Source organism: Myotis daubentonii, chromosome 15 (genome assembly GCF_963259705.1).
Source record: "Myotis daubentonii chromosome 15, mMyoDau2.1, whole genome shotgun sequence".
Lineage (NCBI taxonomy): Eukaryota > Metazoa > Chordata > Mammalia > Chiroptera > Vespertilionidae > Myotis > Myotis daubentonii.
In genome coordinates, this window is record NC_081854.1 from 17,930,464 (window position 1) to 17,949,167 (window position 18,704).

An 18,704-nucleotide genomic window follows, 5' to 3' on the forward strand; every position below is an offset into this window, starting at 1 on the left:
AGCTGTGGGAGACGCCCTGAATACATACACCCCAAGCTTCTGTTTGTCCAATTGTGAGAGGTGGCATGGCACCAGGTGTTAACCTGCAGAGTTAGGCCCTCAGTTCAGCAACCTCGGTACCTGGGTTCAGCTAAGAGAAGAATTCAGAGTCAAGAACTCAAATTATAAGAGAGAGTTTATTTAGGAAGTCACAGAGGTAGAAGAAGTGAGCTGTAGCAGAAATGGGCTCAGGAAACTAGTTACAGCGGCAAAAGAAGGACCCTTGGAGCTTAGGAGAGAGAAAACAAAGATAAGTGCCTTGAGGAAAGAAGGGGGTAGGGAAAGGCATGGGTGTGCTCCAGAGAGAAAGAGCTGCAATGTGTCCTACTTCTGTGTGTGTGTGGGGGGGGGGGGGGCTTTCTTTCATTTTATTAGTACCTATAAAATAAAAACAATTTGTGAAAATATTTTCCTTCTCACGATAGAGAAGCTACAATCTTTGCAAAAAATACACAGCCATAATTGTTACAATACATATCCTTGTATATACCTTGGACATTATAAAAGTAGTTAAGAATCACACCCTATAAAAGTTGGGAGAAGAAACATTTTCTCCAACCTTGGTCATACATTGTGACATTCAAGTACTTAAACTACATCGTTGAAATAAAATGTCTCTAGTTTCCATGGCCAAAGGGATTTAACTTTCAAGGCCCCATAGGTTCTTTTCTTTGTGCAAGGTCAAGAACCAGGAGAGGGTTCCCTGAGCGTTAACTTACCTTAGGTAGGTCAAGCAGTGGCTTACTTTCCATACTTTATCATGGAACTAAGGGGGGTCGGGGGAAATAAGGCCATGGAACCCAACCCGGGCAGGTCCCCTCCCTAGCATTCCTATTTATGTAGTGTGGCTCCTGCAAGAGGATTTTTAACCCTTGAGCTCTAAAATGCTGGTTCTGTACTAGTAATTATCTAAGATACTTGCAAAACCGTGCTTTTGCAAGTCTAAACTCCTATATTGTGAATTAGGATAAAGTTATGAAAGTGTGACTCCCCTAAATAGACTTCATTTAGGATTTGTCAGGTGGGGGGCATTGGGAATGATCCGTAAGCCAAAAATTCCCTCTTGGGACTATGGGAGAAGATCCTTTCTTGGTAAGGCATAAGCCTCAGAAGCCAAGTTCCTTCTTACTTTGGAAGAAGGTCCTACTTCTTGAGGGCAGTTATCTGGAGGTTTCAGGGGAGGATCCCAATAAAATATTTATCAGCTTCTCAGGTGTGTCCTTTAGGGTCAAAGGTCATTAGTCAATGCAGTAGATCCTGATGTCAGGGATGTTCTCACTCATCTGGTTTTGCTGCTTCCCTGTGCCTGCAGCTGAAACACAACTGAAGCCAAGATGTATCTGATGCCAGTCAGAACCTCATTGTCCTGAGGGCTTAATGCTGAAGAGCTATTCTTTGGTAAACTTGTTCATTTCCCCTCTACTGGCCTCTAACCCACATGACTAAGAGCATGCCAGGGGAGGGAAGGTCAGGGGAGGGTCTGAACCATGTGACCAGTGATATGAAAGGTCAGAGGGCCTAAACTGCAAAACCAAAATATGCTCGGGGAGGAAAGGTTACCCAGGGGGCAAGGCCCCAGCCCAGTTTTTCACGTTGCTAGGTACCTGGGCTTTCCATTCTAGTGACCTTCCCTACCTCCCTATTGTCCTACTCTGCTAAGGCCTAACTGCCTACTATATAAGCAAGGTGTCTGTGTGTGTGTGTGTGTGTGTGTGTGTGTGTGTGTGTGTGTGTGTGTGTTTGTGTGTACATGGGGAGGAGTCACTGGGGAACTAGGTTACAGGGAAAGCAGTTACTGGGAAAGCAAATGTAGAGGAAAGAAAAGGGAGGCAGGAATAAGGGGAGGGCAGGGAGGAACCTGGGTACAGACTCCGCCCCTGGCCCATGTGACCAGGGAAGTGATCTTGGCCCAGGAGGAGGCTCAGTGCACAGGGAGGAGGAACAGCACATCCCACCCATCAGGACAGCAGTGCTTGTGAGCATTTCTGGAATCCAAGCTCTTCCCACAGAGGGAGGGACAGAGCAGGCAGCGGACACCATGGAGTCCCCCTCAGCCCCTGCCCACAGAGGACTTGACCCCAGGCAGGGGCTTCTGCTGACTGGTGAGAGGGGATAATTACCTGATGGTGGACGGGAGGAGGAGAGGCACAGGCTAGCTGGGGATGCCTGGGGAGCACAGGCTCTCAGAGAAAACAAAGGGTAGGGGGCAGGCTTCTGTTTGGACTTCAGAGGAGAAGACAGGGGAGCAGAGTAGGATGGGGAGGGGACCGGGTAACAGGAAAATGATGTGGAAGTGGTGAGGGACAGGAAAACCTCAATGGCTGCTCATTTCCCAACTTACTCATCACTGAGAGTTGAATACTGAAAACTTTTGACAATAACAATTTATATGAGGAGATAGGAAATGTAACCAGTGGCACTAAACATTGTCCTCAGCACCAAGCTGAGGAATGGTCAGATACATCCCAGGAGGTGCAGGACCCTGCAACACTCACTAGTTCGCCCACAGGTACTTGCAGCCTGTTGCAGGCACTGGGGGTGCAACAAGATCTGACAAGTCCCTGCCCCCATGAAGATCATGTTCTATGGGGAGGAAGCAGACAAGGGAAGATGTAGATGTGATGTCAGGTCCCCACAATGCCATGCAGGGAACAGCCCAGGGACAGGTCAGAAAGTGAAGACAGAGGTCTGTAGAGGAGGTGGCCTGGGAGGGGGTCTCCCAAGGACACTCCTGAGTGTCAGCAGGGGTCTGAGGGCAGACACCTGGGTAACAGTATTCACAACAGAGGAAATACTTATGGAAATTAATTGGCCAGAGGAAAAATTAGAGCTTCCTGATCTAGATAATGAAATAGTAGAGTCTTAACTCATCTGGCCAAACATATCATAAGGTACAAATGACAGTGGATGAAGGATGAAAACATACATTAGCTTAATAAAAAATATGATAATACATGTAAAGCAGCGGTTCTCAACCTGTGGGTCGAGACCCCTTTGGGGTGGAAAGACCCTTTCACAGGGGTGGCCTAAGACCATCAGAAAACACGTATATAATTACATATTGTTTTTGTGATTAATCACTATGCCTTAATTATGTTCAATTTGTAACAATGAAAATACATCCTGCATATCAGATATTTACATGACGATTCATAACAGTAGAAAAATTACAGTTATGAAGTAGCAATGAAAACAATTTTATGGTTGGGGGTCACCACAACATGAGGAACTGTATTAAAGGGTTGCAGCATTAGGAAGCAAAGTGGGGAAACCCCTGGGATTGGATAAAAGGAAAAATGATGGACACATAGTTAGGTGGGTGCAGGAACGATTAACATGATAACAATGAAGGAATCTGTGGTATCTGTCCTGGCCCCAGCGCATTAGTTTGTGCCCCAGGGGCTCCAGAAAAAGGGAAGTCACAAGTTACCCAGACAACTGATGTAAAGGGTTTTTCCGTTGGCTGGGATGCTTGTTCCCCTCAGACTTTTCCTTGTCTAGTATTAGACATTTTCTCTTCCTAATCAATGTTACTGGTTTATTATTGTTACTTTTGTTCCTGGTATGTAAATGTTATATTAGATGCAGAAAAACAGAACTTGACAAACAGCAAAAAGACTCAGATTATGGTGGCTCAAAAATTAGAAATGATCCAGAATACTTTTTAACAAGGACATATAGGATCTGACTGCCTCCCTTTTGAATACTAATAATTTGATCTTGAATGCCATCTAAGTTTATGGTCTTGCCCCATCCCCAGTGGTCCACCTGTTCAGCAAGACATGCTGTCAATAAGACATCCTAGAATGAGTCTTCCTAGCACCATGGGACTCCATTGTCCAACCAGAAGGTTGGTCATCAATGCATCCCTTGGATTGATTTATGACCAAAAGGGGGATTTGTGGACGAAAGGGGCCAAATGCTAGCCTGACAAGCTCAGGGGAGGCCTGCATAGCAGCCTTACAAACTCAGAGACCTAAAGTAACCTAAGAATGGTCGGAAATTAAACTTTAAGTAAAAGCAGATATGGTGGGCAGTTATGTCCTAGGCTGGTATCTTCACTGACTAGGTCACCCTTTACCTTAACTGAGCCTATCTGTCTTTTTGCATCTATGATAACATACCCTTGAAGTGTCTGGGTAACTTGTGACTTCCCTTTTTCTGGAGCCCCTGGGGCACAAACTAATGATGTGTCCATCATTTTTCCTTTTATCCAATCCCAGGGATCCCCCCCCCCACCCCCCCACCCCCCACCCCCCCGCCCTTTGCTTCGCTTTGCTTTCTCCTGCCTCTCTAGTCCAGTGGTTGGCAAACTCATTAGTCAACAGAGCCAAATATTAACAGTACAACGATTGAAATTTCTTTTGAGAGCCAAATTTTTTAAACTTAAACTATATAGGTAGGTACATTGTTATTAACTTAATAAATAATTTTGGATGGTGAACTTAGTACTAACAACATGAGTTCAATACACTAATATATTTATGGAATGCCTATTATGTGTCTAAGGCTGGAGATAACATGCCATCCTTCTGGAACTTACATTCTAGTGAGGAAGATCAACTTTAAATAAATAAATAGTCACATCAAATAATTGCAGTTGTCATGAGTGTTAATGAAGGAAATAAACAGTAAGCAAGAGACATTATTTAGCAAGGTTAGGCATTTAAACCCCTCCAAGCACATAAGTTTCATTTTATAATAATAAAGCCACCAACACAAAATAATTACAATTCTTAAATTGATGACAAACATACCTGTAGGATTTGCAGCTGGTTGGAAAAATACAGGTAACTTTATGCTTCAAGTAGGTACTTTTGTCACCCTCATGCAATTTGCGGACGCAACTAGCACTAACCACTGCACAATGAGACTGCTGACTGACTGGCTCACTCAACTCCTGCATGAATCGTGCGCACCTCCCCCGTGCTGTGTATACCGCGGGCCACCTGCGCCATGTCTCCCGTCGCCCAACTGACCAACACCCCCCACTTCTTCTAACGCCACTTCTTCAAAATAGACTCACCAAGGCCTAAAACTGACTTCTGCTCATGGTCCGCGAAGTTTCGAACGCACTGTATGTGCACGCCCGCACATGGTATTTTTTGGAAGAGCCACACTCAAGGGGCCAAAGAGCCGCATGTGGCTCGAAAGCTGCGGTTTGCTGACCACTGCTCTAGTCTATCACCAATGGATTTCATATAACCTACCTACATCCCTTCCTTTGATTGCAATGTATAAATAAGATGTAACCAGCCATTCTCCAGAGCATTATCTCAATTCGTTGAGGTTCTTTTTCCCAGCATATGTCAACAGTTTGGCTCAAATAAATTCACAGAAATTCTTTACAATTATTAAAAAAAAAAAAAAAAAAACCCACACACAGGAAATAAGATCAGAGGTGCTGAAGTACTGGTGGCCATGCTGCTGAACTTAACCAAATGAGACACACACACACACACACACACACACACACACACACACACACTTTGACCAAGGCTTAAAGATGAAGAGACCAGCTAAAGACCCAAAGCCTCATCTCTCCTTCCCAATACAGAGCTCCAAATATTGATCAATTTCTATTTTCCCTCCTAGCCTCTCTCGTAACCCTCTGGAGCCTGCCCACCACTGCCCAGCTCACTGTTGAATCAGTGCCGCCCAATGCTGCCGAAGGGAAGGATGTGCTTCTCCGTGTCCACAACCTGCATGGGAATCTATTCGGCTTTGCCTGGCACAAAGGGGAAACAGTGGACACCAGCCGTCAAATCGTATCATATGTAATAGACACTCAAACAACTACCCCCGGGCCTGCACACAGTGGTAGAGAGACAATATACCCCAATGGATCCCTCCTGTTCCAGAACGTCACCCTGAAGGACACAGGATACTACACCCTTAAAACCACAGGGAAAGATTTACAGGAGAAACAAGTAACTGGACAGCTCCGTGTATACCGTAAGTGATTTCTCTCTGACCTCTGGGTGTCAGGTGGGGTGAACTCTACTTCACACACAGGACTGACAGCCCTGGACTCTGTCTCCATCCTCCTCTGCATCATATCCCAGGCTGGGTTTGGGCATTTAGTGCAGGACACACACTCTAACTTCCTAAAGTTAGAGTTCCCTTCACAGATTACAGCCCTGCAGACATTCTCCACAGAGAGAAGTCTCATGGGAGTAACTCAACAGAAGGAGACTCACCATAGTCTCAGTCCAGTCCCTGGGCCCCCTCCCCATGACCATGACACTGAGAAAACCCTGCAGAGCTTGGTCACACCCTGGCCTGAGGAGACCCTGGAATCCTCACAGAGAAGCTCAGCCTGGGAACCCCTCCCACACCCCTGTCCCAGGGCTCTTGACTCCAGGGAACCTGGGGAGCCTGTGTCAGTTTGGGTTTGACCTCCTGGAAGGGCTGGGTGGGAGCAGTGGCTCTCCTTCTGCTCACCAGCCAGGGCTCAGCCCCAAGAGTCACATAAGAACTGAGACAGAGCCTAGTCCTTCACCTAAGGCTGTGTCAGGAGAGCACAGGTAGACAAAAACCCCGTATCATTAGCTGACTCTTCTAAACAACTTAGGAGACTCCAGAGGGAGGTGAGGTCTCCTGGAAGGAACAGAGGATGGAAGATGCTCCTGACAGCTCCTCGTCCACCAGGGCTCAGCCCAGGAATTCTTTCTCATGGAGGCAAATAATGGCAGTGTCCATTTAAGTCAGTGTCTGCTCAATACTGGGCTTGTGGTCAAGTATTTATGAGTGTTTTAAGGTCAATTCACAGACAACATGGTAATCCAGAGTCCATTTACCATTTGTTCTGTTTTTATTCAGGGGAAACGGAGGCACAGTGTGATACAGTCACTGAATCAGGCTCCCACAGAGACAGCAAGGTCCTTGTACAGCCACAGTCCCATCCTCTCCTCCACCGCGAGGGTCTTAGGTGTCTGTGGACCTGAGACCAGCCATTGGTTCAGTGCTTGTTCTTAGCAGTCCCCAGCTCAAGGTAGATTTTCTTGTCTGGTGATTAAGCAAATGCAGAATTAATTTTACTCTAGAATCAAATTACCTACAATAACATTCAGAGTCACTGCTGGGAATGCCCAGACCTTCCCCCTCAGGTTACCGATCCACCCCTCCCTGCACTGGACTTGAAACCACTTATTTGTTTCCTGATGCGTTGGCGCCACTCCCACTAGCTATGAAGGAAAGGACTTTGCCTTCTCACTCTCCACCCTACACCAGCACTCACTTGCTCTTTCATGAAGGAGGGAAAGAATGATGGTGAATGATGACAGAATGAATGAATGAATGAATGAATGAATGATGCATAATCGCTAGAGAGACTGGAACCTGGAAGCAGAGTCCTAAAAGGCTTTAGCCACACCTGTTCCCTGTCCCTACAGGTGCTGAGAACTATGTCCATCCCTCTGACCACGTGTCTCTTGGTGACTGTGGGGTTGTTCCACTGTGGGAAGGTTTTCCAGGCTGCACTGCTCCTGCCCTGGGGCAGCTGTGGGCTCTTGGTCCCTGGGGTCTTTGAAGTCACACATAACCCCCACTGCCTCTATCTGCTCCTTCCATGTCCCTTATCTGCCTCCTCCTTCACTCCAGACACACTGCCCTGCTCTGATTAACCAACCCACTGTGGAGATTGTCCTGCTAACACCTGTGTCCAGGCCCACCCTCCCGGGCAATAGGAGAGGACACAGATAGCAGTAGGAACAGCAGCTTTGGATCCATCCTGAGCTAGTTTCCCAGGTCACCAGGAGAAAGAGCTGCTGCTGGGCCCCCATCCAGGTTCCTTCCCCTCTGAGGTCAACAATAGGAACAGGCACATGACAGGGGCATGTGAACCATTGACCTTCTCTCTATATGACTTAACCAAGAAGTCAAAGGCAGATGGACAGGTCTCAGTCCCCAAAAGCTCACGGGCTCACTTCACCCCTGACTGGTGACTCACAAACTTGTCCTGGTGTGAGGCTCCCATTCCTCTCACTGGCTCCTGAGACCTTCCCAAGATGGGCCTGGTGTCCCTGCACCATCTGACTGGTTCACTGCCTGTTTCACACACGTGTGTCCTCGTGATGACACCTTGACCCCAGAGTGGGATCCTCTCAGACTGTGAGATCCACCAGCCACTCTCCTTTCTCTCAGATGCTGCCTGATTTGAATGAATATGACTAAACTCCAGTTGTTTCCTGAGTGAGAAAGACAAGGAAGAACATATGTCACAGGCCCGTGTGGGGGCTCCTCTCCATCTGCCTGACTGTCCATAGAAACAGGGAGGGACCTTCTCTCCAACTTTACTAACATGGAACATGTCCTTTCGACCAATTTGGTGTCATCCCTCCCTTTATTCAGCAGAGACACCTGGACTCGCCCTCCCTCCAACCCCCCGTAACTTCTGTTCCCTTAGCAGAACTCACCTTCTCTCTATCCCAGGGAGTCCCTGATTCCAAACCCACTGTGGCATCTCTCTTTGGTCACAGTGTGACCTGGTTGGATGGCAGAACTTGGTCTATGACCTTCGTGCTCTCTAGACAGAGATTCCTCCAAAATCTGGCATTAGAACTTTGGGGCATGAGTGATTTTCACATATTCTTTCACAGCTTAACTCAAAATCTATCTCATAACTGCCAAACACAAATGGACCATGAGGGCCATATCTTCAGCAAGTTCATGCTCCCCCACCTCCACAAGCCCCCCCTCTGTACGTGCTATTGTCTGTGTGTTGAGGAAGGATCCCTGCCCTCTGCAGTGGCAGAAAGGACATTAAAGACCAAGGACAGAGAGCCTGGCTCCGCTGCCACCGCCATCCAGCTCCCACTGACCCTCACTCTTTTGTAAGTCATTCCTGGACTCTGCTCTACCCTTTCTGGGGTCACGTCTCCTGTCAGTCACCAGCGAACTCCTGGGCAGACGGCCACACCTCGTGGCCCTGCAGCCTGGGTACTAAACTCACAGCCAGACTTGCTTCTGGTCTCCTGTGTATTGTTTCTGCTCAGACACCCAGTTCAGGACCACACTACCCAGTCCTCTCAGGGTTTAACCACGATGGGTGGCCCTTCATTACTCATCTCTAGGTTAACCCTGGACTGTGAGGCTTCAGTGGAAACACATCTCGATCCGGCAATGTAGGTCTGTGTAGCTGGAAGGGACTCAGCACCTGCACATCCAGGTGAGGCACCAACATCAGCCAGACAGTCAGCTGGTCAGGAGGAGCCAGGAGAGGTGCCGGGTGGTCTCTGACTCCCAGCCCTGCATCTCTCTGTGACCAAACCCTGATAGTTGTCTGACACCTGAAAAAGTCTATGCTGTTTCTCCCAGACATAAAGCAGGTGGCCTTACAATCTCTGAGCACTCAGCTCCTCATGCATTTGTTTGTCTCATGATGCAGACCTGCCTATTTCTTTAAGAACTCAAGTTGGCTGAGAGGCACCAATTCTGATTGAAGAAGCCTTTGGAGGACTCAATGGGCCATGTTCTCTCTGTTATCTGCACAGTGGAGTTACCCAAACCCAGCATCACAAGCAACTACCCCCTCCCCGTGGAGCACAAGGACCCTGTCCTGTTAACGTGTGAACCTCAGACTCAAGACACCACCTACCTGTGGTTGATCAACAGTCAGAGTCTCCCCGCCAGTGCCAGGCTGCAGCTGTCCAAGGACAACAGGACTCTCACTTTACTCCCTGTCACAAGGAAAGACACAGGACCCTATGAGTGTGAAACCCGGAACCCCGTGAGTGCTGGCCGCAGTGACCCATTCACCCTGAATGTTGTCTGTGAGTAACGTCTCTCCCTGCCTGGGCCAGGTTGCCCACATGAATTCACACTGCCAGAGGCCAGGCTACATCCGTCCCTCTCAGGTCCACGCACACAGACCCCCACTCTGAATACCGAGGGGGGACATGAGTTCCTGTCCCAGGCACAACTGGCAAGGCTCGGCCTTGAGCCAAGACTAGGAGGGGACGAGATACTCCTATTTAGAAAGGCTCAGGGTTAACAAGTTTTCATGGGACAAACAATTTAATGTTTCAGACTCAGGCTCAGTGAACACAGGGGGCTATGGGTGGGACATTTTACAGTTGATCTTAGCCAAAAGACCAAGAAGCGATGGGTGGGACATTTTAAAACAAGGCTGTGACCCATTTCAGAGGGAGAGTGTGGCCCTTACACAGACCAGACCTTCCCCTTCCCTCTGATTACATCATGTGTGGCTTTGTTCTCTTTGCTCCAGATGGCCCGGACACCCCCACCATTTCCCCCTCAGACACCCATTACCTACGTGGGACAAACCTCAAACTCTCCTGCCAGGCAGCCTCTAACCCGCCTGCACAGTATTCTTGGCTTATCAATGGGAGTTCCCAGCAACCCACACAGGAGCTCTTTATCCCCAACATCACTGCAAATTATAGTGGATCCTATACCTGCCTCACCTATAACTCTGTCTCTGGTCTCCATAAGACCATAATCAAGACTATCACAGTGTATGGTAAGTACCTCCTGGACCATCGGCACCAGGCTGTGGGGTGCAGGGCTATCTGGTTTTCACAAAAGAGCCTGGCGGGTGTTGTCTCCCATCCTGTGGCCATGGACACAAGCAAATCACAGTCTTCCCCTGAGCCCTCTCACTACATCTCTATAGACTCTCCTCCCTTGCTCTTCTGATTTCTCATGGAAGAGCGGGGCTGCAGCCTAGGAACGTGAGGAGGGGGTTCTCTCACCCCCAGAAAGAGTCAGGTGGTGGATGGAAGGGGCTTCCCAGAGGGGAAAACAAAGGTCCTCAAGGTCAAGCTGCTTCTCCTGTCACTAACACTTTCCTTCTGTCACCTGCTGTCTGTTACCTGCTCCATGTGCTACAAGGAACATACAAGGCTTTGAACAAGCTCACCTCTTTTCCCCAAACTAAAGGAGGAAACCACCTCTGAGGAGGGGTAAGCAGGACAGACCCCTGCTCCCTGCTCTGCTCCAGGCTCACCTGGTGACTGGCTGCTCTGTGCCCTCTGTGGTGGGACAGGGGTTTGTGGTGAAGGTGCATGGGTGGCCTGTACTCCAACTCGCGAAATCATGTCACCCATCGACACCACGGCCTCCCTCAGACCAGGCTGCATGGAAATGGGGAGAAAGTGAGTCACAGGGGAGACTCCTCTGAGCTGTGTCCTGGCTCTGAAGTCACCAGTTGAACAACACTGTGATATGAGCCTATGTGACATTCCTATGGAGCGCAGTGAATGGTGGTGCTTACTTGACAAGTAGGTAGATTCAGGGGACAGTAGGAGCAGTAACACATGGTGTGTAGTTTACTGAAGACGCTAAGAGTACCAGCCTGATGTTAAACCTGACTACTTCTCTCTAGGGACTTCCTTCTCCCTGATATTCAATCCACAGGCCAGGAAGTGAAAGTCCAGTTCACACTGAGAAATCCTTTAGATTGAAACTTCTCCAGGTCCTAAGGCCATGAAGATTGGCTGGGCTATATTCTCTAATAAATTATTTAACAAACGGGAAATGCCTTCCCATCTCTACAAATAGCCACTATACTAGAAAGGGGGTGTGTGTATTTAGAAAGTTAGAGAAAGGTCGGGGGAAAAGTCACACAAAAGTCAATGGGTGGAAAATGCCACCTGGTGATGAAGATGCTGAACACACGCTATAAGGCACCTGGTGCTAATACCTCAGATAACCAGGGAGACAGGTCAGGGATCACCCTGACGTGATCTGAAGGCCAGAGGAGAGGTATAACCCTCTCCTTACAGACTGTCACCTGAACAAAGATCCTCACAGTGCAGAGATCAGAGTCCTCCTCTGGTGACCTTTATAGGGATCACTGTGGCCTGTGATTGGCTGACATCTCTGGGAAAGGAGCCCACTCTCAGTCAGTCACCTCCTCGGTTTCTCCACAGAGTGAGTGGGGAAGCCCTCCATCGGAGCCAGCCATGCCACAGTCACAGAGCATAAGGACACCGTGGTCCTGATCTGCCTCATAAATGACACGGGAATCTCCATCCGGTGGCTCTTTGAGAACCAGAATCTCCTGCTCACGGACAGGATGAAGCTGTCCCAGGGCAACAGCACCCTCACCATAGACCCTGTCAGGAGGGAGGACGCTGGGGGTTATCAGTGTGAGGTCTTCAACCCCGTCAGTTCCAGCAAAAGTGAGCCCCTCAGGTTGGATGTGCAATGTAAGTGACTCTCCACCTCTCTCACTAGCTCTTTGTATATTTCACGGGCAGGGGGTGAAATGGATGAAAGCCTTGAGGAGGTGGGAGCCTCCTTCAGAGCCTATAGAGCACATGGGTACGGACCCCAGTATTCGGCTTATCTTGTCATTGTCTCGGTTCTATGAGTCTAAGCTGTCTGACCACGGGGAAGGCTCTCACCCACCTGAGCCTCAGTTTCCTCATCTCTAAACTGGAATAAAACAGCTGGACCTAAAGACCGTTGTTAGGATAATTCTTGTGAGGTTAATGAGTTAAAGCCCTCAGCCAGGGTCATGCTCAGTCAGGACTCAGTCAGTGTACCAATTATTATTGTTATTTTTATAAATGCTGTTGTCAGTAGCTGTGAAGTCAAGCAGAACTTGGTGAAAATGTCATTTATCACTCACCAGTTCTGTGACTCCAGCCATTTATTAAGCACCTCCCATCCCTGATTCTATTTGTGCTCATGGGGGTAACACCCCTGTCCCTCGTGGGGGTGGAAGGATCAGATGACACGAAAGTAGAGTATTTCCCACCCTATGGGCCATTGAAAACATTCAGCACATTGTTATTACTCATCAGCTGTGAGTTGACAGGTAAGACGCCCGCTAAAACTGTCCATAGTGATGGAAAAGAAGAAACAGGAGTAAGAGACAGAACATGTGAGGGAAACAAGAGTTAAGAGGAAAATTACCAGGACATGGGAATGGTGGGTGTGAGAGTACGTGCAAAGGTAGAGCCAATGGAAGGTTTCGAATGTGCAAACCAGAGAATGATGCAACCGCCAGAAGTGGGGTGTCAGGAGGACTGACACTCCCAAACAGCACAGACCAGGTGGCAGTTCCTTCCTCCCTCACCAGGCCTCCCCCTGCAAGGCCCCTCCTGGTTTCCCCTGAGTGGACTTGGGCCTCCCCCCCTCCCCCTTTCCTTCTCCTTTCAGCAGAACAAAACTACACGGGCTACTCTGTGGGGACCATCATTGGCATCGTGATCGGGGTCCTCGTCGTGGTGGCTTTGGGGGCCTCCCTGGGCTATTTCCTGTATCTCAGGAGGACGAGGAGGTACCATGGCATTTCCTTCACCCTCACCCTAATCCTGCCCCCTGACCCAGTCTGACCCCCAGTGTTGCCCAGGCCAAGAGAAAAAAGGCACCTTCCTCATAGGGTACTGGGCCAGCTCCCTGTAGCCTCCATCTTCCCCATGGATGTCCCTAACTCCCTACACCCAGTGCCTCCCGCACCAGCTACTGATCAGGGGGGTTTCTTCAACAGCTTCCTCGCCTATAAATGAGGCACAGTTAAGGAACTGTGCCCTCAGGATTGTCCTGGTTCCCTCCACACACCTGCAGCTGTGCCGGCAGGTAGTAAGTGCTCAGTATGGCACCTCCTGTTGTTTATCTAAGTCCACCCTCCATGGTGAGGTGATGGGCTGCCTCAGAGTCTGAAAGTCATCCTGGCCAAGTCTACACAGCTGAGGGTGGAAGAGCCTGGACAGAGTGGGTTGGGTCAAATGCCCCCATGAAGCCAGTTTATTAACCGCAATCCTGATGTGTGAGATGGGAGGACAGTGGAACCTGTGGTGTCCTTTTGGCCTCTGCTTCAGGTGGATGGAGACAGGAAAGGCCATGGTCACAGTGTAGCTCTATAGGCCTGAGGGGCGGGTCTGGCCACAGCAGGCACCACACTCATCCAGATGCTACATGAGAGGCTGGCACTGCTGACCCCTCAGGCCTTGACTTTTCCACTAAGTCAGACCCTTGGGGTGGATTCCTGTCCTGGGTCCTCAGCCCCTTCCCTGGTAACTCCTCCCAGACCCCCATCTGCCTGAGGGTCCTTTCCCTGTGGGCCCAGGTCAACGTGGGTCCTTAAGACCTTGTGTCAGTTCCCCTCTTTGGGCCCATACCCCCTAAACAGTGGAGAGAGGACTCCACCCTCTGCTGGGAAAGGGACCCTCCTTGCCCCCTGTTGTGACACCAAAGCTCCCTTGCACCCTCACAAGTAAGTCTGACCTTTCCCAGGGCCAGTGACCCGCATGGCGTCCGAGAGCACCCACCTCCAGCGGCCACCCCTGGTGAGTGTCTGTTCATCCTGGAGCCCCCAGGCCTGCCCCACAGTGTCCACCCCTGCCCTTGTCCCTCAGCCTCTGACCCTCCCCTAGGCTTCAAGGGGGATTCTCATCACCACTCTGCACAGGGGACCCCGGCTTGCCAGTCAACCTGACCTGTAGACAGTGTCATGTGTCACCACCTCCCCTCACTGGACCCTGAAATGGCCAGAGGGTCTCACCCTAGGGAAATGCTGTTTCACCCCTGGCTCTTGGGAGCTAAAGAACCACACCCTCCTGGGAGAACAGGCCAAAGCTTCCTCCCCTCTGGGTGCTAACTCCTCCTGTCTCTGCTCCCAGGCCAGGGTCCCTCTGGAACCTCTGCCTTCCGGGTAAGTCCATCCCCTCCCTGTTCCCTCACCCAGGGCCTCAGTGACCCACGCTCAGGGCAGGGGCATCATCCAACCTTGCAACACAGCACAGACCCCCTCCCCAGAACAGCCAGCACAAGGGGAGCCCTGCCCTGGTCCAGTGGGGCCCTCACATCAGTGGTGAACAGGGCAGGGACAGAGTCTGAGGGGAACCCTGGAGTCCAGCATGGAGCAGAATGGGCACTGGGAGCACCAGCCAAAGGTCCCAGGCTAACAAGGGTGAGGGGGTGCAGTGTGGGCTGAAATTCAGGTGCTGGGCTACATGTGTGAAGACAGCTGCTCAGGAGGCAGAGTGACAGCTTCTCCCTCCCCATCCTCTGATGCCCTCTCTCCCCCCTGCACAGGGCCCCCTACCCGACCCCAGGACAGCAGGCCCCATCTATGAGGTGAGTGTGGGTTATGAACATTCTGTCCTGCAGGCCCCAGAGGTCCCAGGACCTGCCCCCATCCCAGCCCTGGCTGTGCTTCCAGGCTCAGGAAAGGGCAGCGAAAACTTAAAACAGAGGGTGGAGGGAGGGAGGTGCCCGGGGACAGACGCCCCAGCACAGTCAGCCCCCATAGAGCCCCACAGCACGGGTTCTGAGGAGGCTGCAGGGCTCAGAGATCTCTTCTTTCTGTGACAGGAATTACTCCACCCAAACACAGAGGTGTACTGCCGCATCGTCCCCAGGGCAGACGTGGCGTCTTAGTTCCTCCAGGACCTGAGACCCCAGACCCTGTGGATGTGGCCAGTGCCAGAGAACCAGCTCTGAGCATCATGCTAAGCGAAAGAAGCCAGTGGGAGAAAGATAAACAGCACATGGTCTCACTCATTTGTGCAATATAATGAACAACATAAACTGATTAACAAAAATAGACACTGAAGAAAAAATATTTTAGAATATAATAGTAATAATCCTGTTATTGGCAGATTTTTAATATTTCCTACAATGTTTGTGATATCATACTATTATACAGTTTTGATAATATTATTATACTTAAAATGATTTTTTCTTGAAATATTAGTTTTTATTGCGTGTAATATTATTATATTTAAAATAGCTTCTCTTGAGATAAAAAATAAAATAAAATGCTATAAGGCAGCGGTTCTCAAACTTCTCTCTTTACAAGGCCAGCATTATCCTAATTCCAAAACCAGATAAAGACACTACAAAGAAAGAGAATTACAGGCCAATATCCCTGATAAACATAGATGCTAAAATCCTCAACAAAATATTAGAAAATCGCATCCAGCAATATATTAAAGAGATCATGCACCATGATCAAGTGGGGTTTATTCCAAGGATGCAAGGCTGGTACAATATTCACAAATCAATAAACATGATACATCACATAAACAAATTGAAAGACAAAAATCACATGATTATATCAATAGATGCAGAAAAAGCATTTGACAAAATCCAACAACCATTTTTTTTAATATATATTATTGATTTTTTACAGAGAGGAAGGGAGAGAGATAGAGAGTTAGAATCATCGATGAGAGAGAAATATCGATCAGCTGCCTTCTGCATGGCCCCTACTGGGGATGTGCCCGCAACCAAGGCACATGCCCTTGACCGGAATCGAACCTGGGACCCTTCAGTCCACAGGCCTACACTCTATCCACTGAGCCAAACCGGTTACGGCTATTCATAGTATTTTCTTAGAATCCTTTGTATTCCTGTAGTGTCCGTGGTTACTTCTTCACTTTCATTTCTGATATTATTTTTTCGTTTCCTCTCTCTTTGTTTCTTGATGAATCTGGCTAGTGGTTATCAATTTTGTTTACCCTTTCAAAGAACCAGCTCTTGCTTTCATTGATTTTTTGTATTGTTTTTTAGTCTCTATGTTATTTATTTCTGCTCTAATTCTTATTATTTCCTTTTTTCTACTTACTCTGGGCTTTACTTGTAGTTCTCTTTCTAGTTCTTTAAGTTGTAGGGTTAATTAGTTCATTGCTGATTTTTCTTGTTTTTTGAGGTATGCCTGTAGTGCAATGAATTTCCCTCTCAGGACTGCTTTTCCTGTGTCCCAGAGATTTGGGATTGTTGTATGTTCATATTCATTTGTTTCCAGGAAGTTTTTTTATTTCTTTCTTGATCTTGTTGGTAACCCATTCAGTGTTTAATAACATGCTATTTAGCCTCACGTGTTTGAATGTTTTGGGTGTTTCTACTGTAGTTGATTTCTAATTTCATTCCACTGTGATCTGAGAAGATGCTTGATATGATTTCAAACTTCTTGAACTTGTAGAGACTTGTTTTGTGTCCTAACATGTGGTCTATCTTTGTGAATGATCCATGTGCACTTGAGAATGTACATTCTGCTGCGTTGGGTGAAATATTCTATAAATATCTATTAAATCCATCTGATCCGCTGTGACCTTTAGCATCTCTATTTCCTTGTTATGTTTTTGTCTGGAAGATCTGTCCAGTGAAGTGAAAGGGGTGTTAAAGTCCCCTACTATGACTGTATTGTTGTCAATCTCCCCATTAAAGTCCTCTAGAAGATTTGTTATATATTTATGTGCAGCTATATTGGGTTCATATATGTTTATCAGAGTTATATACTCTTGTTGGATCAATCTCGTTAGTATTATATAGTAAACTTTGTTGTCTCTCTCTTTCTTTAAATACATTTTTATTGATTTCAGAGAGGGAGAGAGAGATAGACACATCAATAATGAGAGAGAATCATTGATCGACTGCCTCCTGAATGACCCCTACTGCGGATCGAGCCCACAACCTGGGCATGTGCCCTTAACCAGAATCAAACCTGAGACCCTTATGCTCTATCCACTGAGCCAAACCGGCTAGGGCACCTTTGTTGTCTCTTTTGATGGCCTTCATTTTATTTTTTTTTAAATATATTTTATTGATTTTTTACAGAGAGGAAGGGAGAGAGATAGATAGTTAGAAACATCGATGGGAGAGAAACATTGATCAGCTGCCACCTGTACATCTCCCACTGGGGATGTGCCCACAACCCAGGTACATGCCCTTGACCGGAATCGAACCTGGGACCTTTCAGTCTGCAGTGATGGCCTTCATTTTAAAGTCTCTTTTGTCAGATAGGAGTATTGCTACTCCAGGTTTTTATTTTTATTTTCTATTTGCATGGGAAATTTTTTCCCATCCCTTCACTTTCATCCTGTGTGTGTCTTTTGTTTTGAAATGCATCTCTTGTAGACAGCATATAGTTGGATCATGTTTTTGTATCCATTCAGCTACCCTACACCTTTTGATTGGAGCATTTAATCCATTTACATTTAAGGTTATTATTGAGAGTTACTTATTTATAGCCATTTTAATTCTGTATGGCTAGGTTTCTCTCTTTGTTGCTTCTTCTCAGCAATCCCTTACAGCAATCACTTTAGAGTTTCTTGTATTGCTGGCTTGTTGGTGATTAACTTCTTTAGCATTCTTTTTTAATTTACTTTTATTTATTTATTTATTTATTTATTTATGTATTTATTTATTTATTTATTTATTTATTTATTTATTTTTGGTCTGGGAAGCTCTTTATATGACCATCTATTTTGAATGATAGCCTTGCTGGATATAGTAATCTTGGTCTCAGATCCTTGCTTTCCATTACCTTGAGTACTTCATGCCATTCCCTTTTGGCCTGTAGAGTTTCTGATGAGAAATCACGTGTCCGCCTTATGGGAACTCCTTGATAGGTAACAATTTCCCTTTCTCTTGCTGCCTTTAAAATACTCTCTTTATCTTTAATTTTTGGCATTTTAATTATGATGTGTCTGGGCATGACTCTGTTTGTGTTCTTCTTGTTTGGGGTTCTCTGTGCCTCCTGAACTTGTGTGACTTTTTCCTTTATCAGATTAGAGAAGCTTTCTGCCATTATTTCTTCAAACACCTTCTCTATTTTTTCTTCCTTTCTGCCTTTTCTGGCACACCTACTATTCTAATATGGTTATATTTCACAGTGTCCCACAGCTCCCTTAAGCTGTTCTCCTGTTTTTTCATTGTTTTTTTGTTTTTGGTTCTCTGATTGAGTG

The 18,704-nt window shown here is 47.5% G+C and overlaps 1 protein-coding gene across 1 annotated transcript in view; it reads left to right on the plus strand.

Moving 5' to 3' along the window:
* Positions 1-1,925: 1,925 nt before the first annotated feature.
* LOC132216800 (sialoadhesin-like) overlaps positions 1,926-18,704 on the plus strand; it is a 162,922-nt gene continuing 146,143 nt past the window's right edge. Inside the window, 5 exon segments of the mRNA XM_059666370.1 lie at positions 1,926-2,141; positions 5,635-5,994; positions 9,534-9,812; positions 10,268-10,522; positions 11,934-12,212. Coding sequence (XP_059522353.1) covers positions 2,078-2,141; positions 5,635-5,994; positions 9,534-9,812; positions 10,268-10,522; positions 11,934-12,212 — 1,237 coding nt within the window. The 5' untranslated portion in view covers positions 1,926-2,077.